The sequence below is a fragment of the Eubalaena glacialis genome, chromosome 13 (assembly GCF_028564815.1).
Source record: "Eubalaena glacialis isolate mEubGla1 chromosome 13, mEubGla1.1.hap2.+ XY, whole genome shotgun sequence".
NCBI lineage: Eukaryota > Metazoa > Chordata > Mammalia > Artiodactyla > Balaenidae > Eubalaena > Eubalaena glacialis.
In genome coordinates, this window is record NC_083728.1 from 56,326,203 (window position 1) to 56,342,891 (window position 16,689).

A 16,689-nucleotide genomic window follows, 5' to 3' on the forward strand; every position below is an offset into this window, starting at 1 on the left:
AAAATAAGACCTGAACGAGCAGACAGCGGCCGAGTAGCAGAACGGCCATGTCCCTGTCCAGGTCACTCACGCGCATCTGCTGGGGCCCTGTGGGCCTCCCTGCACAGGAGCCGATGGGTCGGAGCCACGTGGGGGCATCGAGGAAGGAGGTGAGACCAAAGACCCAGGCCGGGGGCCCCATGGCCGGACAAGACTCAGCTGACACCCAGCTCCTCAAATTCCAATTTGTAACTAGGTCTTGAACCTAGTGACTGGGGAGAATGTGAGGTCACAGATGCCGGCCTCAAAAGGGTCTGGAGAGAGAGGAGCTAGGCTTTCAATAGGTCAGTTTTATGGATCATGATAGGGTCTTACAGTGTGTGACGGGAGATGGTGTGGATTCACAGCTCTTCCTAGATTAATTTGGAAAACCAGTTTTCCTGGTTCTGAGCCCTAAAATACTTATCTCTTATTCTTCACTGTCTAGGATGTTAACAAACCCCTGTGCCCAAAATGCACCCGCCCTGGGCTGGTGGTCTCTCCTACAGCCCTGCCTGGCCTGTCGGGGTCCCTGGGCCTCTGGTCTCGAGCTGCTTTGGGCCGACTGGGCTTCACCCTGGAGTTTGCTGAAAACTGCTGGCTCCTGACGGTCTGGGTTTGTGGTGCCGCCAGGCCCTCTTCCACTGCGGGGGACAGCGGGGGTCCCGTGGCCTGGGCCCAGCTCCCCCGTGGACAGCACTGGAGGGGCCCGACCTTCAATTCTCATCTCCCAGACCAGCGAGACCTCAGATGCTCCACTAGCTCCTCCACTGCGTCAGCAAGGGGCTTAAGGGGAATGGTCCCTGTGCCCCTCCTGACACCTCCTGACAAATGCGTTTTGCTTTGGGGTGGGCTGGTCAGCTGCATGGGGGTCCCCTTTTCTCCATGGCTCAGCTGTGCAGCTAAGGCCACCAGGAGTGGTGATCAAGGGTGAGAACAGGCCGCTTCCCCGAGGGCCTGCCATCCTGGTGCAGCTGTCGGGGCCACACGGGTGACAAGAGCCCTCTACTGCCTAATTCTCGGATGAGACGGCGGCCAAAGCTGGGAGAAGCACCCGGCGCATGGCAGCCTCCAGCTAGAAGACACCTCCGCACCTAGCCTGGGGGCTCCTGCCTATGTCCCACGGCCCTTGGGAAGGCATGCGGGGAACAGCCCGCCTTGTTCACCCATCACACCGCCCCTCAGGGCTGGTCCACACTCAAACCCGGCAGGCAACTGATGGGCAGCCGTGTCCTCTGCAGCCACCAGCCCAAGCCATCAGCACCCACCTCTCCACTGACACTCAAACTGCTGGGAGACATGGCCACCATAACGCTGCAAAGCAGGGCAGCCGGGGGCTTCCTGGGGGGCCCACCTGCCCGAGTTCACCCCAGACAGCCTACTCACCAACCTCTCCAGGTGTAGCTGGTGCAGCGTACACCCTCACTGAGGCACAGCCTCGCTTTGTGGCCACTCGGGGCTCCCGAGACCCCAGAGGCGTCCAGAGAAACCCAGACAAGACACTGCTAATTTTAAGGACCCCAATCAGTAAATGGCATCTATTCGTCTACGCCCTCATGTGTAACACGCACAACGTTAAAACCCTAACAGGTGAAAAGCAGAATGAATGATGCTGAAGTCTGAATCAGTGATTTAGAAGACTGATTTGAGAAGTCCTTCCAGAATGTGGTGCAGAAATGGGAGAACCTTTGAGGGCAACAATACAGATTCAGCAGAGTCAACGGCTACACAATTGACCTTCCCGGATGAGAATGATGTAAAAATAGACTCGGCACTCTCGAGGTGGAAGGAGGCCTGGGCCTCGGGGGATGAGGGGTGCAGGACCAGTTACCAGAGCAGGACCTGGGCCCACACATGTTCTGGCCATTTCTCGTTTCCAAGGATGAATCATAAGTAAAACAGTATAAGCATTTAGACTGAAAAATATAAAAAATGAGAAGGAAAGAAAAGTGAGGAAGGTGGCCCAAGGATGTGGGACCCTTGGAGTAGTCACCACTCACCTCCACGAACAAGAGAAGTAGGCGGGCAGCAGCGGGAACATAAAGGACAACCAGAATGCAGCCGCTGGGCCTGGCCCCAACTGAGAGCTGAGCACAAGGCCCGGTGTCACCCTAGGACCCACTGCCCTGACCGAGGACGAGGCCCAGGGACAACCTGCCAGGCGCCCATTTCCTCCTGCGTCTCCCCTTCCCAGGTGTGCACTTCCTCTTGCTCCCCTGAGCTGAGTTTCCCAAGACCCAACCTGCCCCCACCACCGCCTCCTTTACCCTGGAGAAACAGGGCTACCCCTCGGGGCCCAGGTCCACGTCCGTCCTGCCTCATCGCTCAGTGGCCTCATGTTGACTTCAAGGCTAAAACTCCACCAGCGACTCCTGCTTCAGGCCAAGAGGGAGGTAGCGGTGCTGGACCCTCAAAGCGACTGTCTGAGATGCAGGCCTGGGCACTGAGGGAGGGAGGGCAGGGCAGGGGGCAGAGCCTGAAGCCGGGAGAGCTCTAGGGGCTGGCTTGCCACATGCCACATGGGCGCAGCAGCCAGGAGCTGTGGGTCCTGCCTGGGTCCCCGCGGCCACTGAGCTCGCACGGTGGGGACTCCGTGAGGACAGGGAAAGCACACGACCAAGGCTGTGCCATCGCTGAGCTCACGTGGGTCTAGAGGACCTTCCAGTCCTGCGAACCCGAGCCAGGCCGAGGCCCTGTCCTGTGGAACTAGGCTGGCCCTACAGGGAAGGCACATTCAGACCTGCCCAGGAGGCTCTGAAACTGATTTGCAAGTCAATTAGCTGCTGTCAGGAGAGAATCAACAACACCAGCGTCCAGCACCCAATCAAAAGTTAACAGACTCCAGGTTGGTAGTTACTAGCCTGCAAGGCAAGAGCAGAGACAAAACAGGCTGGGGGCAGAGTCAGAAACCAGAGACGGTCTGAAGCCAGTAGATAAGAATGTGAAAACAGCTACTGTCAAAAATTAAGGGGTTTAAAAGAAAACACAGTCATAAGTAAGAGAAATATGAAAATGCCAAAGAATAACCAGATGATAATTTGAGAGTTTAAAAGGTAATACAGGGACTTCCCTGGTGGTGCAGTGGTTAAGAATCTGCCTGCCAATGCAGGGGACACAGGTTCGATCCCCGGTCTGGGAAGATCCCACATGCCACGGAGCAACTAAGCCTGTGCGCCACAACTACTGAGCCTGTGCTCTAGAGCCCAAGAGCCACAACTACTGAGCCCACGTGCTGCAACTACTGAAGCCCGCACACCTAGAGCCCATGCTCCGCAATAAGAGAAGCCACTGCAATGAGAAGCCCGCGCACCGCAACGAAGAGTGGGCCCCGCTCGCTGCAACTAGAGAAAGCCCGCGCACAGCAACGAAGACCCAACGCAGCCAAAAAAAAAAAAAAAAGGTAATACAGTCAGTCCCCTACATATGAACCTTCAAGTTGTGAACTTTCAAAGATGCGAACATGTGTTCACATGTCCAATCACATAAGTTACTTCACGTGTCTGGCGTACATTGTCATGTGCGTGCATCCTCTACAAATGGTGTGCTTCTGTGTACTTTACAGTGCTGTATAGAGTACAGTATTACAGTAGCTTTATTTCAAGCCCAGGATGTCTGGAAGCAAATGTAAAAGTGGTGATGTAGCTTGTACTGCTAAGAAGCACGAAGCGCCAAGAAAGGATGAAGAGAGACAAGAGGAAGAAGAAGTAACTGAAGAACCGAAGAGATTCACGGACGATGCAGAAAATGGCAAGGGGATTTTCTTTATTTGAGGAGGCACTGTTAGTTTTTGAGGCACAGGACCCGAATGTAGAATGGTACATGAAGGTTGCAGCAGCCGTTCAGAATGCAATCCAGTGCTACCGTGTCATCTATGATGAGAAAAAAAGAGCTACTACCCAGACATCACTGTATCATTTTTTCAAGAGGGTAGGTAGAATTGAATCCAGCCAGGAACCAGAACCTGTGCCATCAACGTAAGGCGAGAGTGAAATTGCAGCTTGACCTCCATCTCCTATTGCTGACGATCCTTCGGCTCTACCACCTCCCACCTCCTCTCCCTCCTCCAGTCAGTAACTCTTCTTGCCTGTTCACTCGATGCCAGCCCCTGTATGCCAGCTGTTGTACTGTACTACTGTACTTTTCAAGGTACTGTAAGATTAAAATTGTTTTATTTTTTGTGTTTGTTTTTTAAGTATTATTTGTGTGAAAAGTATTATAAAGCTATTACAGTACAGCACTATATAGCCGATTGTGGTAGTTGGGTACCTAGGCTAACTTTGTTGGACTTACAAATTGGACTTATGAACGCTCTTCAAACGGAACTTGTTCGTATGTAGGGGACTTACTGTATACAAAACATAATTTACTGGATAGGCTTTTGACAAAACTGACACTGTAAAGGAAAAAGTCAGTGAATATGAGCCCAGAACAACAGGAACTTTGCAAAGTGAAGCACAGGGAGAAGGAAAGCTGAGCAGAGCCTGGGCAGCCCCTCAGGACCTAGGGGACAGCACCCACTGGCCTGACAAACTTGTGATTTAAGCCCCAGGAAGGGAAGGGGGCAGACACAACATGAAGAAAATTCTCCTCATTGAAGAGAACTATAAATGCACAGGTCACAGAAGCCTAAGAAATCTCAAACAGGATAAACTCAAAGAAAGCCACACCTAAGGCACATCAAACCAAATTGTTGAAAAACTGAAAAAGGGAAAAATCGTAGAAGCAGTCAGAGGGGAAAAGTCGCAGACAGAGGAGCGGGGCTAAGGGTCCCGCAGACTCCCCAGCAGAGACGCTGCGGGCAGAGACCATGGACAGCTGAAGGGAAGACATCCACCAGCAGCCTCTGCTAAGAAATGTTAGAAAACCAAATGAAACATCCCTCAGGCAGAAGGAAAATGACCGGGATGCACACGCAGGAGGGCAGGGGGCTGGAAACTGTAAGCCCGTGGGCGATTGTTAAACACAGAAAACCAGCTGTTTAAATGAAGAGTCACACGTCGTGGTTGCAGTTGTTGGAATGATGGCTGCAAAGATTTAACAGTGAGTGAGAATACGTGGTTGTGGCTGGGCACACGCTCTCGTGGAGGGAAGACCCCACACATGACCAGCAGGGACCCATGGGGGTCCTTTCCTTCCCTTGTTTCTGTTCCAAACCGTAGTTACTTTCCATTCAAAATGAGTGCCATCGGGGGCACTCTTGGTGCCTCTGGACCCGTGAGGGCCACACCCCAGGGGTGTGGGTGCAAGGCCTCGGCCAGCGTGGCTCCCACAGCGGTGACGCTGCACAGGCTTCCCCTGGCATTGGTTTGGGACCCTGTCGTCCTGCTGGCTGTAGTCCAAGCCCTCCTGGAGGGACAGACGCCCAGGCCACCCCTGGTGGACCACAATCCCGCCTACCCACCCACAGCGAACGGGGGGGCAGAACTGATGGGGCCACTGGGGGCCGAGGAAGAACCCCAGGGGAGGGGCCCAGTGGCTCAGCACTGCCCTTCCTGAGAGGGCAGCGTCCCCAGCTCTGTAAAGGAAAATGGAAAAAGCAGCACCCCGCCCCCCCCCAAACCCCGCCGAGTGTGAGCACCGGAGAGAGGCCATCACCCTGTAGCCCTGGGGCCACGTGAGCGAGGACACGGCACAGCCTGAGTCAACCTTCTGAGGTCGGGCGCGATGCTGTCCACTTGGCACGGTGACCTTGGCGGGCGGGGACTTTGAGTTCTGCTTCCTGAGGAGGCTGTGCTGGTGCGGCCTCAGCCTTTTGCCCAGTGACCCCAGTGACCTTCAGCCCTGGCTGCAGACTCAGGTGCAGGAGCAGCGTGGGGCCAGCCCCAGGGAAGATCATTTCTCCAAACAGCTACAGGAGGGCCAGGCTCACGAGCTGCCCCCACTGCGGGTCAGCGTCTAGCCAGGCTGCCCTTGGCGCTGTCCTCTAGCTCCTGGCTCGGGCTCCCCCACTTTCGAGCTGAGGATGCATCCTCCTGGCACGGCCACCTGAGCGGCCCTGACCCCCTGCATGCGGCAGGAAGAGCTCACGTTGGGCCCTGATGCCTGGTCCACACGCCATGACCTGGAATGTTCTGGCACAACAGGATTCTCAAGGCCCAGCAGTTCTATCCCGGTGAGAACTCAGGAGCCTTTGTCTGAAGGCCACCAAGTGGCTGTGGGGCCCTAATGACCTCTGAGTGATGCCCGGCTTCCCTCCACCACCCTGGTCCACTGGGGCCCAAAGACACCCCTCCCCAGTCACTCCACCCTGAGACCAGCTAGGGGGCCCTGACTCAGAGACTAGGGTTCACCAGAGCAGTTTCGGAGATGGAACCCTGTTTCTAATAAAGCAGCAAGAGGCCTGAGGATTCATAATGCCGTCTTCGTGCCCTTGTCTGGCACACACTGGCTGTGACCCCATGGTGGGGGCCGGGTGGGAAGACGAGCTGGGAGGTGGGACCCCGGGCCCAGGAGACGCCCCTGAAGCCAGGGGCTGGGTGTCTGGGACTCGCCTGTTGGGCTCTGGACTCCCACGGCCTAGTAGAGGACACTTGTGCTCACAGATGATGTTCTGCAGCCAGGAGCCCTGGGACAGTTATGCTGTGACCCCAGCTCTGGGTGGGTCACTCAGGGGCTGGTGGGGGCAGCTCTCTGCACCTGAAGCCGTAGTGATGTTCCCCACAGCGATGTCCCCTGGTCTGTGGCCGACGTTACAGAGATTAGAAAGAGCAGGACATGGTGGGAGGTTGGGGAGGAGTCTGGGATCTGAGACGCGTCTTTGCACTGACTAGGAGCCACTAGCCTGGTGAGTGCCCGCTCCACGCCAGGATGGGAGGTCCAGCCTGGCCCACAGCAGAAGCTGAGCACTGCCCCTCCAGCGTCTCTCCTTGGCATTAGAGTGGGGGTCTGAAGCGGGGGTGGTGCACCTCTCCAAGTAGACAACAGGCTGCCTCTGGAGGCCTTGCAGAACCTTCCGGAACAGCTGTGCAAACTGAGCGTGGGAGGAGGTGCGTGTGTGCTCACATCCTCAACCCTCTCCCGGGGAACGAAAGGAAACAAACAGAACCAGGGACCCTCGGGGTTGCGGGCGCAGAGACGGGAGCAACGTGCAAATCCAGGGGTGGCCTGCAGAGGGCCACGCGCCCCCATGAGACTGCCCTGCGCACCCCACGCTGCCTGCGAGGCTGGACACGTGCAGCTGGGCCAGGGGGCCATTTGTTCTCTTTGCTCTGGACAGCTGAGGCCCGGCCCCTGGGGGGCATCAGACCAGGCCTCAGAGAAGAGCCACAGCCCTGGGCCATGTCCCACCTTGTCCTGGGCATGGTGTGGGTGGGGGAGAATGACGCTGGGGACACACCTGGACTGAGGCTCCCAAGGCCTTGGGGGACAGAAGGCGAGTGCATGGCCTGCCTTTGGGAATAACGTCCAGGGCCGCAGGTTGGCGGCAAGGCCTTTCAAGGTCCCGTTCTGGCCCTCTCCTGCCCAGTGTCCCCGTGCCACCGCTGTCCACCCGGGCACCAGACCCAGAATCAGGTGGAGACCCAGCCATGTGGCCTGAGCTGCTGGGAGCCGTCTATACCTGAGTCCCCCCCGCTCGCCCCTGGTCTGCACAGTCCCCCATGGTGGAGGCGCCGGTGCCCCAGGCTGGGACACAGACTCAGCTGGGCTGCGTCCAGTTAGCGGGTCCTCGTCCTGAAGCACCACGAGACTCATGCCAAGTGAACAAACAAGGGCATTTTGAGGCTGCTGGGTCAAAGGTCAATGTAAATATCTTCCCAAATCCTATCTTCAAGTAGCTGAACCCTTTCACCTGCACAGTAAATCAAACTTCCTTCAAATGTGTTTTTTAAGTGATATGACAATTTGCTTTTCTTTACTGCTTGCCAAAGGTGGGCTTCAGATTATCTGGAGAGAAAGTGGTAGGTGGTCAGTACAGCCTGAGGGATGTCTGGAGGGTCCCTATAGGCCCAGTAGAGTTTACAGCCCTGAAAGGGTCCCAGTGGTCCCAGGCTTGTAAAAGTGGCTGAAGCAGCAACTAATTAACGCCCCACAGCCTTGAGAGTGATTCTTGGTCACCGTGGTGACCACACAGCCTAAGCAGACCTGGATTCCTGCTGAGACTGTGTGCCAGGCAGGTCCTCCGAGTTGCCTCGGGGACTGGACCCATGTTCTCCATCAGCAGAGGAAGGTGGGAGCCTATGGCTGGGCATCCTTTGACAATGGAGGAAGGTCCAGCATGAGGCAGTGTCCACGCTCGTGGACACTCACAAGGATGCTTGAGCCTCTGTTTGGAGCGTCCTCCCGCAGCTCAGGATGATGGAGCCACTGGGCTGAAGTGTGCACGGGGCAGGGACAGTGCAGAGCACTCCTGGCCTCCTGGGGGTGTCCCTCACTGGAGACTGTTGGGAGCAAGGGTCACCCGCCAGGCAGGATTTTGCCCTCAGCCAAGTCCGGATAGTTTACGGATAAACTGTGGTGCATCCAGACAGTGGAATATCATTCAGCAATAAAAAACGTGCTCTCAACCCACGGAAAGACACGAGGAACCTCAAATGCATATTACTAAGGAAAAAAGCCAGTCTGAAAAGGCTATATCCTGGATGATTCCAACTATATGACGTTCTGGAAAAGGCAAAACTATGGAGGCAGTGAAAGGATCAGTGGTTGCCAGGGGTTAGGGGCGGGAGAAGGATGAATCCAGGGAGCACAGACGATTTTTAGGGCAGTGAAATGAGTCTGTATGATACTATGATGGATACATGTCATTTTACATTTGTCCAAACCCATAGAATGCACAACACCAAGAGTGAACCCCAATGTAAGCTGTGGACTTTAGTTAACAATAAAGTATCAATATTGGTTCCTTAGTTGTAATTGTATCACACTAACTAATGCAAGATGTTCCTGATGGGGAAACTGGGGTGGGGGGGGGATATGGGAACTCTATACTCTCTGCTCAGTTTTTCTGCGAATCTAAAATCGTTCTTTAAAAGTCTATTAATTAAAAACAAAACAAAATACAACTTAAAATACTGGCAGCAAAAGCAGGTGAGCAGGTAGGGGGAGACAATCAAAGCATTTCGAGGCCACAGGGCCGTAAGGGCAGTGAGGACGGGGATTAAATTTAGACTTTCAGTTAGTTAAGTGTGTACTTGCCTGAAAGAAACAGAGGGTATAACTTGCTAATTAGGAAAGGGGGAATAATGGAACGAGAAAAACCTCAAAAGAAAGCTAAAAAGGGCAAAAAGAATACACAAAGATGTGGAAATAAAATAAAATACAAATGTACCAGCTGAGATACACGATACTTAAAGAGAATGAGCCTCATTGGAAAAAGAATCCTGCTCTGTGCTGTCACAGAGGCAACACTGAAGAAAAGGACACAAATCCAGACTCTGCAAAACAGGAGATTACTATGACTTGATCCTTGGCCAACACATTTGAAAACAGATGAAATGGACAAATTCCCAGGAAAATGTCTGCCATTAAAATTGCCTCCAGGGACTTCTCTGGTGGTCCAGTGGGTATGACTCTGCGCTCCCAATGCATGGGGCCTGGGTTCGATCCCTGGTCGGGGAACTAGATCCTGCATGCATGCCGCAACTAAGTCCGCAAGCCGCAACTAAGAGTCTGCAAGCCGCAACTAAGAAGTCCGCATGCCGCGACTTAGAAGCCTGCATGCTGCGACTTAGAAGCCTGCATGCCGCAACTAAAAGATCCTGCATGCTGCAACTAAAACCTGGTACAGCCAACATAAATAAATAAATAAATATTAAACAAAACAAAACACAACTGCCTCCAGAAAAAAACAGAGACCCTGCCTGTCTGGCAGCCACGAAAGGGTTGTCAGTGGCCACAAAGACCACCCCCCCTCCCCCTGGGCCAGGCAGTGATGTAGGAGAACCAACTCTGTCTTGTCTACGAGGGTGAGAGTAAAACCTGGAGCACAATCAGACAAGGCCAGTGTGGATGGAAAACCACAAACTTCACTCACTGACAACACGAAAAACCCAAACAAAATGGTAGCAAGTTATACCCACTAACATGTTATAGTATACACAGCACGACTGAGTTGATTTATCCTAGGAAGGTAAAATTGGTTCCATTTTAGCAGTGGTAATGTAATTCACGCTAACAAATTAAGGGCAAAAAAGTGATCTTCTCACAACTGGTGGAGAAAAAACCATTTGCTAAACTTCAACACCCATTCATGACTAAAAATACCCAAAACAAAACCTACAGAACTTCCTAGTAAAGAAGAAACAAGAGAACTTGGTAGAAATGGCCACAATAAACAACCAACCAAGCAAGCCACAGGCGGCTCCCCCAGGTGTGGGACGCCCCACTCCTGCTGCTGCTGCACCCATCATCTGGGGCGGCACAGCACATGGGCCCCCGGACACTGAGGAACAGAAAGACGGAGGCAAAACTGGCAGAGCAATGAGTATGATGTAGGTCAAACCTCCATAAACGCGGTGAACAGGACGTGGAAATTTCAGGTTTTCCTTGGGAACTGACAAGCGGCTGCTCACCTGGAACAGGATCTGTAGGGCCCCGTGGAGGATGCACATCTGCCGTCCGAGGAAGACGAAGAAGGGCACCACGAGCTCCAGGAAGTGATTGCTGAGGGTCTCGAAGCGGTGGAACCACCATGGGGAGTGGTGCAGGAAGTAGGCCACGGGGTTGGGCACCGGCTGCGTCTGTGGGATGAAAGGAGGCCCATGAGCTGCGCCTGGAGGTGGGGACCTGCCCTCCCTGGCCCTGCTCTGTGGTGCCCGCTGGTGGCCTTTTGGGGAAGGGGGGTACATGGGGCCGCCCTGGCCGGGAGAGGCGCGGGGAAGACCGGCGGCGTGGCCCACCCTCCAGCAGCTCACACGTCACCAGGATGGGGAATGGTGGGGCCGTGGGTCCCGATCTTCTCTATCCGCCTGGCTTCCTGTAATTCTGACACTGACCCCTTCAAGGGGACCCTGAGGGCCCTAGTAACGCAGGAGCTCAGATGCTGGGGAAGAGTCTGTGGTCAGAGCCCTGAGCAGCATGGGCACCGGCAAGCCCCCTGCGAGGGGACAGGGCACAGGCGCGGAGGCGGGACCATGGGACGCTCACACATGGTGGATTTCCTCTTGGAGGACAGTGGAGGCTGGGGGAGCAGGTCCCGGCCCCACGTGTGTGTTCCTGGGAACGGCCTCCACACGTGTGCGGGGTGGGAGGGCACAGCAGGTCCCCGAGGCCCACGTGTTGACTCAGCCGTGGTGCTGGCCGCCTAGGGCCCAGCTGATGGGCCCTGCGCCTCCAACCACAGGCCCTGTCCTCCCCGCTCACGCGGCCGTCCATGCTCAGAAGGGCCAGCTGTGCTGACACTGTGTGGGGTTGGGGTGGCCCCGGTGTGGACAGCCAGCATCCGTGATGGGTACTGTGTGCAGGCGGCCCTCCATGCTGAGCTGGCTGGGGCGGGACACCAGGCCGCGGCAGCCCCAGACCCGATGGACCCGCAGCACCCACCATAAGGCTAACTGTGCCTCTGCCGTCTGTGGAGAGTGAGTCCGTGAAGGGCGCCGCGTCTGCTGTGAGGACAGGGTCGCTCCTCTCCACTCGCACCCACATGGGTGTGGACACGTGGGCTGTCGTACTCGCTGGGCTGTAACCACCCTGAGCGTCTCCCTGTTATCTGGCTCTAAAGATGCTCAGGGTCACCTGAGCCCCTTCCTGCTCCAGCCCGGGGGCAGCCGCTTCTCCAGAAACCTGGTCCCTCTGGGTGGAGACGGGTGTTAGAAACCCGGTATGGGCATTGCTGTCTCCCTGCCCCGCATCCCTGCTGGCCTGGCTCATAAAACTGCGTTTAACTGTGTTCTCACTCTGTCTTGGCTGCAGAGGTTCCCACCTTGTAAACGTGGAGGGCGGATCAGACACAGAGAGGCAGCCCCTTTGGGGAAGGGCGTGCAGGGCTGGGGGGTGGGGGGCTCAGTGGGGGCGGGGCCCTGGGGAGACATGGGGTTGGGGGAGCAGAACTGTCGGGGCCCTTTCCGCTCAAAGGCCTGTGTTTCCTGACGCCAGATTCACCACATGACGGTTAATGCCTGAGTGGAATGAAACCACCACAGTCCTAAAACTGGAGATATTCTGGTGGTTAGCAGCAATTTCACTAACAACACAAAAAGGCAGCATCAAATCAGTTCCAAATGTTTCAGCTTTTTTAAACAACAGAGCGTTTCCTGGATACGGTGTGTACACACATGTGTATGCGAGTGTATGTGGATGTGTGCACGTGAGACTGAGGCTGCCAGAAGGCGCCGTGGCCCCTGGACAGGTGTGTGCTGTGGACGGGCCACACCATGCGCAGTACTGGGAACGGTGATTGAGCACAGGAGCAGCCCCTCTGTCACATCTCAGGACCCAGCTCTGGAGGCGGCCCAGCCTCGGGCGGCAGAGGGACATGTGACCCTGCACGCTCTTCAGGGCTGAAGGCCCCACGTTACCTACAGCCACAGGCAGCTGGGGGGAGCGAGGCCTCGAGGGGAGCCCCCCCCCGCCCCCGACATTGCCTCTCATCAACACAGGTTACGCCCACCAGACAGAGGGAAAGGGGAGCCTGGGATCCCCTGCACTGCCCCCCCGCCAGAGGCAGGCAGGATGTGTGCCCACTGCGTCCACTGCATGCCAGCGCCCACCAGCCGCTCCAGGTGGGAGGCGAGCCGGCTAGACCTTCCTTCTCTGTTCCCACCCCCTCACAGACCAGCCGAGGTTCCCCACCCACCGGGGGACCTTCTTCGCTCCCCGGGGGCTGAGAGGGCCTGGGTGGCAGCCAGCAGGGAACGCAGACTCAGAGCAGAAGCACTCCCGAAGGCTCTCCTGTTCGTCCCCCTGCCCCGCACCGACCCCCAGTGCTGGAGACGCCCAGGTGGGAGAGCCAGGCACCAGTGGGTTGGGACCCCGGTGGCCAGGGTTGGGTGGGGTCTCCTGCCCATGAGACCTTTGGCCCTTGTTTTGCCCCTCCTGGGATTTCTGCTGGGCTGCGTCCCCAGACCTCCACCCTGGGACCCAGAAGTGGCTGACACAGGCAAGTGGATGAGGCAGGCACGGGCAGGCACGGGGCAGGGCTCCCTGGCACGGTCACTGGCGTGACGGGGCGGCTGAGGCAGTTGTCGGGGTGCAGCGTTGGCCTCCTCGCTCCGGCTCCCGGCGGGTTCAGGACACAGGCAGGAGAGAAGCATCTGCAAGGGGCCCTCCCTCCCGCAGGGCCTCTCCAGGAGCCCAAGTGGGATCCCAGGAGGGAGGAGACTGCTGCCCGCTGCCCCGGGGAAGGAAACGAGGAAGAAGACATCCTGCTTGACAGGTGGCGCCCCAGACCCAGCAGGAACGCAGGGCCCCACGTGAGGAAAACAGGTAGTGACAGGCACGCGGGGCAAATGCAGATGAGCTGACACCACGACGCCAAACACCCTCGGGGTGATTCACAGGGAAACGATCCCAGCCTGCACCTGTGCCCCCACATCGCCGCACGCCCGCGCCGCTCACCTCGTAGTGGAAGTCCATGCAGGTGAGGTCCCGCCAGCACTGGTCCCCCCGGATCTTGATCAGGCCCTGCCGAGGAGACAGAGAGGAATGTGAGCCACCTCCGGATGGACCTGCGGGAGTGGCGGACCTCATGTGATGCCTGAAGCGACATGAAAGGGAAAATCTGAACAAAGGCCAGGAAAGACATGTTTAGGGTTTCTGAGGGAGGACTAAAAGTAGCAAACACAGGGAAAAAGAAACGCTTTTTAAAAAAAAAAATTAATTAATTAATTAATTAATTAATTTATTTATTTTTGGCTGTGTTGGGTCTTCGTTGCTGCGCGCGGGCTTTCTCTAGTTGCGGAGAGCAGGGGCTACTCTTCATTGTGGTGTGCGGGCTTCTCATTGCAGCGGCTTCTCTTCTTGAGGAGAACAGGCTCTAGGCGTGCAGGCTTCAGTAGTTGTGGCATGTGGGCTCAGTAGCTGTGGCTTGTGGGCTCTAGAGCGCAGGCTCAGTAGCTGTGGTGCACGGGCTTAGTTGCTCTGTGGCATGTGGGATCTTCCTGGACCAGGGCTCGAACCCGTGTCCCCCTGCATTGGCAGGCGGATTCTTAACCACTGCGCCACCAGGGAAATCCCACTCTTTCCTTTTTATAAAGTCAGTTCCTCCTGTGTTTCTTTAAAACCCAGTTTTTAGACTCTGAGCATCACCACAGTAATGCACCTGTGAGGCTTCAGAAAAGGGCAAATTCGCAAAGCACACGAGCACAACCTGACTTAGATGCCACGGAAGACGTGGGAGGGACAATGTCCCAACTGCTAAGGTGACGATGATTCAGGAGCTCTGGTGGCCTCGGTGAGAATATCCGCCCACCACAGCATGCGGGAGACCCCGTGCTTAGGCCACAGTACAAGGGAGAACCCAGTACTCAGGCCACAGCACATGGGAGACCCCGGTGCTCAGGCTCGGGAGGGGCTCCAGGGAACTCCCGTGCTGCCCAGTCCGCTGGGAAAGTGGCTGCGGAGAGAGGGCCTCCGCCGTGCAGCCTGTGGGCGAGCTTGTCTGCAGCCCTGCCAGTCTCCCTGCCGGGCAGCGGCCAGCATGGCCGGTCCACAGTGGCCAGGAGGACAGTCAGCTCACTGCCTGCTGCACTCCCCCGTTCACTTGCCCTTGGGAATCACAGCTCCACGCGATCCCTTCACGGTCAGAAGCAAACTGCTCACCAACGGGAGTAAAACCGTTGCTGGATGCACAGATTCAGCCCTAACGTCTGTCTCACATGACAGCTGGACTGGAAGGTGAGAAACTGTGTCGCCAAGAAAGCAGCCTGGATGGCGGCCTGGCTCTCTTGGCTGGTGGTCTCTGCAGCTGCAGCTGCTCGGGGGCAAGTTCCCTCAGCCCATCCTCGCACCTGCCCAGCCTGTCCTGGGCACCCTTCCTCACTGGAGCCAACCCACCATGGACTTCAATCACGTCTGCAAAACAGCCTGGCAGCCACGTCGAACTGGGGTTTGGTTGAATACCTGGGGTGGCAGCGCAGCCAGACTCGCACATAAAACTGACCTTCCCATAGGGGAAGAACTTCGGGGCAGTTGAGGGCTCTGAGCCAGGGGTAGGACAGTGTGAGTCGACATGTCCTCTGACGGCCACGCGGCCAGCAAGGCAGGATGGCTGCCCAGGGTGTAAGACGTGTCCCACCCTGGACTTGCCTGGACCGTGGAGCCCACAGGATGGGCTGAGGGGGCAGCTGACACCTGGCCCGGGCCCCTGTGGGCGGCACAGACGCAGCGACACCCGAAGGAGCAGGGACAAGAAACAACAGGGAAGCTAGAGCCCACGTGGCGGCCATGCCGGCAGCTTCCACAGTGAGACCGAGTGACCGTGTCCTGGCCGAGCACATGGGCCAGGCATGAGCTAGCTGTGCAGCCCAGCAGAGAGTTTACAAATACGTCCCAAGGAGGCCACAATACTCAGCTGTCCTGGGCGCCATCCACACCCCGTGGCTGTTCCGCACCCACCTCTCCGGGGCCTGGCGCCCTGCAGTGGGGCCGACCCCACGTCAGGGGAGCTCGTGTAGCGGACGTGGAGCCGCGCTCCGAGGACCCGCCTGCTCTGTCTACAGACTCACAGAACTAGTCACCTTGAGAAGCGGTTAGTCAAGTCTCTAGAAACTGGGTTTGCTTAGATCACAGAAGTGCCGGAGACAACTTCCAGTGTGAACTCTGCCATACACGGTCGCATCTGTACAGAAACAGCGCTTCAGAAAGCCTATCGTGTCCTGCCGGCGCGGATGAACCGCTGGTTTCTGTGGCAACGTGCCTGCTCGTTCGGCAGGAAACCACAGCCACTGTCACACTTCACTCCCCGTGAGTGCAGGCTCTGCTCCCTACATCCCTTGGAATCCGAGAGGCACTCTTTGGAGATTCAAACCAGGCAAAGAAGAAAAAAAACAAAATAATTAAAATGTCATTCAAATTCTAAGCTGGTATGAGACACTTAAAAATCTGAAACATTCTTTTGGGAGTGGAGGATAATTATATTCCTCCCCATCTATTGATTTCTCTCTACAATGCAGATGTCAGATTTTCCACGGATTTTTTTTTCTTCCAGAGTAAGTGTCAAAGGAACAAAGCCTTCTTTGAGCCTTTTTCAGCCCAAAATTAATTCCAAAAAAATGGCACAGACAGACCAGTAACACACCGAGTGACCTCCAGCTGTCCATACAACCTCTGCTTTCCCTGGGGAAAGGGTGAGTGCCAGGATGCTGGAATATTCTGGGGTGACCGAGGAGACCTCAGGCCTTATGGGCAGCGGGTGGGGGCAGGCGCCCGGGGGATGCACAGGGGCTCCTCTCTAAAGCTCACGGGTCCAAGAACATGCTCCTTAAAATCTCCCATTTGGAAATGGGAAAAAGCAAGGCCTTTTGCCACAGAAAGAACACCAATTTCTGTGACGCTGCACAAATCCCATCACACCTAACTGGGTGGGGGGCTCCCAGGCCTGCAGCCGGGGGAGGGGAGACAGCCCTCGGGTCCGAGCCAGCACAGAGAGCTCCCTTGGCAGTGCCCCCATTTTGCACGTACACTGCACCCCGTTCTCTCACCGTCAGAGTCTCTGTCTCTCTGGAAATCCTTTTCTCCATCTGCAGACACGGGTGATCAGTCCTACACCTGCTCCTTTCCCACAAAGGAGAAGCA

At 56.3% G+C, this 16,689-nt stretch overlaps 1 protein-coding gene across 1 annotated transcript in view; it reads right to left on the reverse strand.

The window, feature by feature from the left end:
* LMF1 (lipase maturation factor 1) overlaps positions 1 to 16,689 on the reverse strand; it is an 81,229-nt gene that overhangs the window by 3,995 nt on the left and 60,545 nt on the right. Inside the window, exons 5-6 of the mRNA XM_061210207.1 lie at positions 13,513 to 13,578; positions 10,530 to 10,697 (exon numbers count right to left, since the gene is read on the reverse strand). Coding sequence (XP_061066190.1) covers positions 10,530 to 10,697; positions 13,513 to 13,578 — 234 coding nt within the window. The remainder of the gene's footprint in view (positions 1 to 10,529; positions 10,698 to 13,512; positions 13,579 to 16,689) is intronic.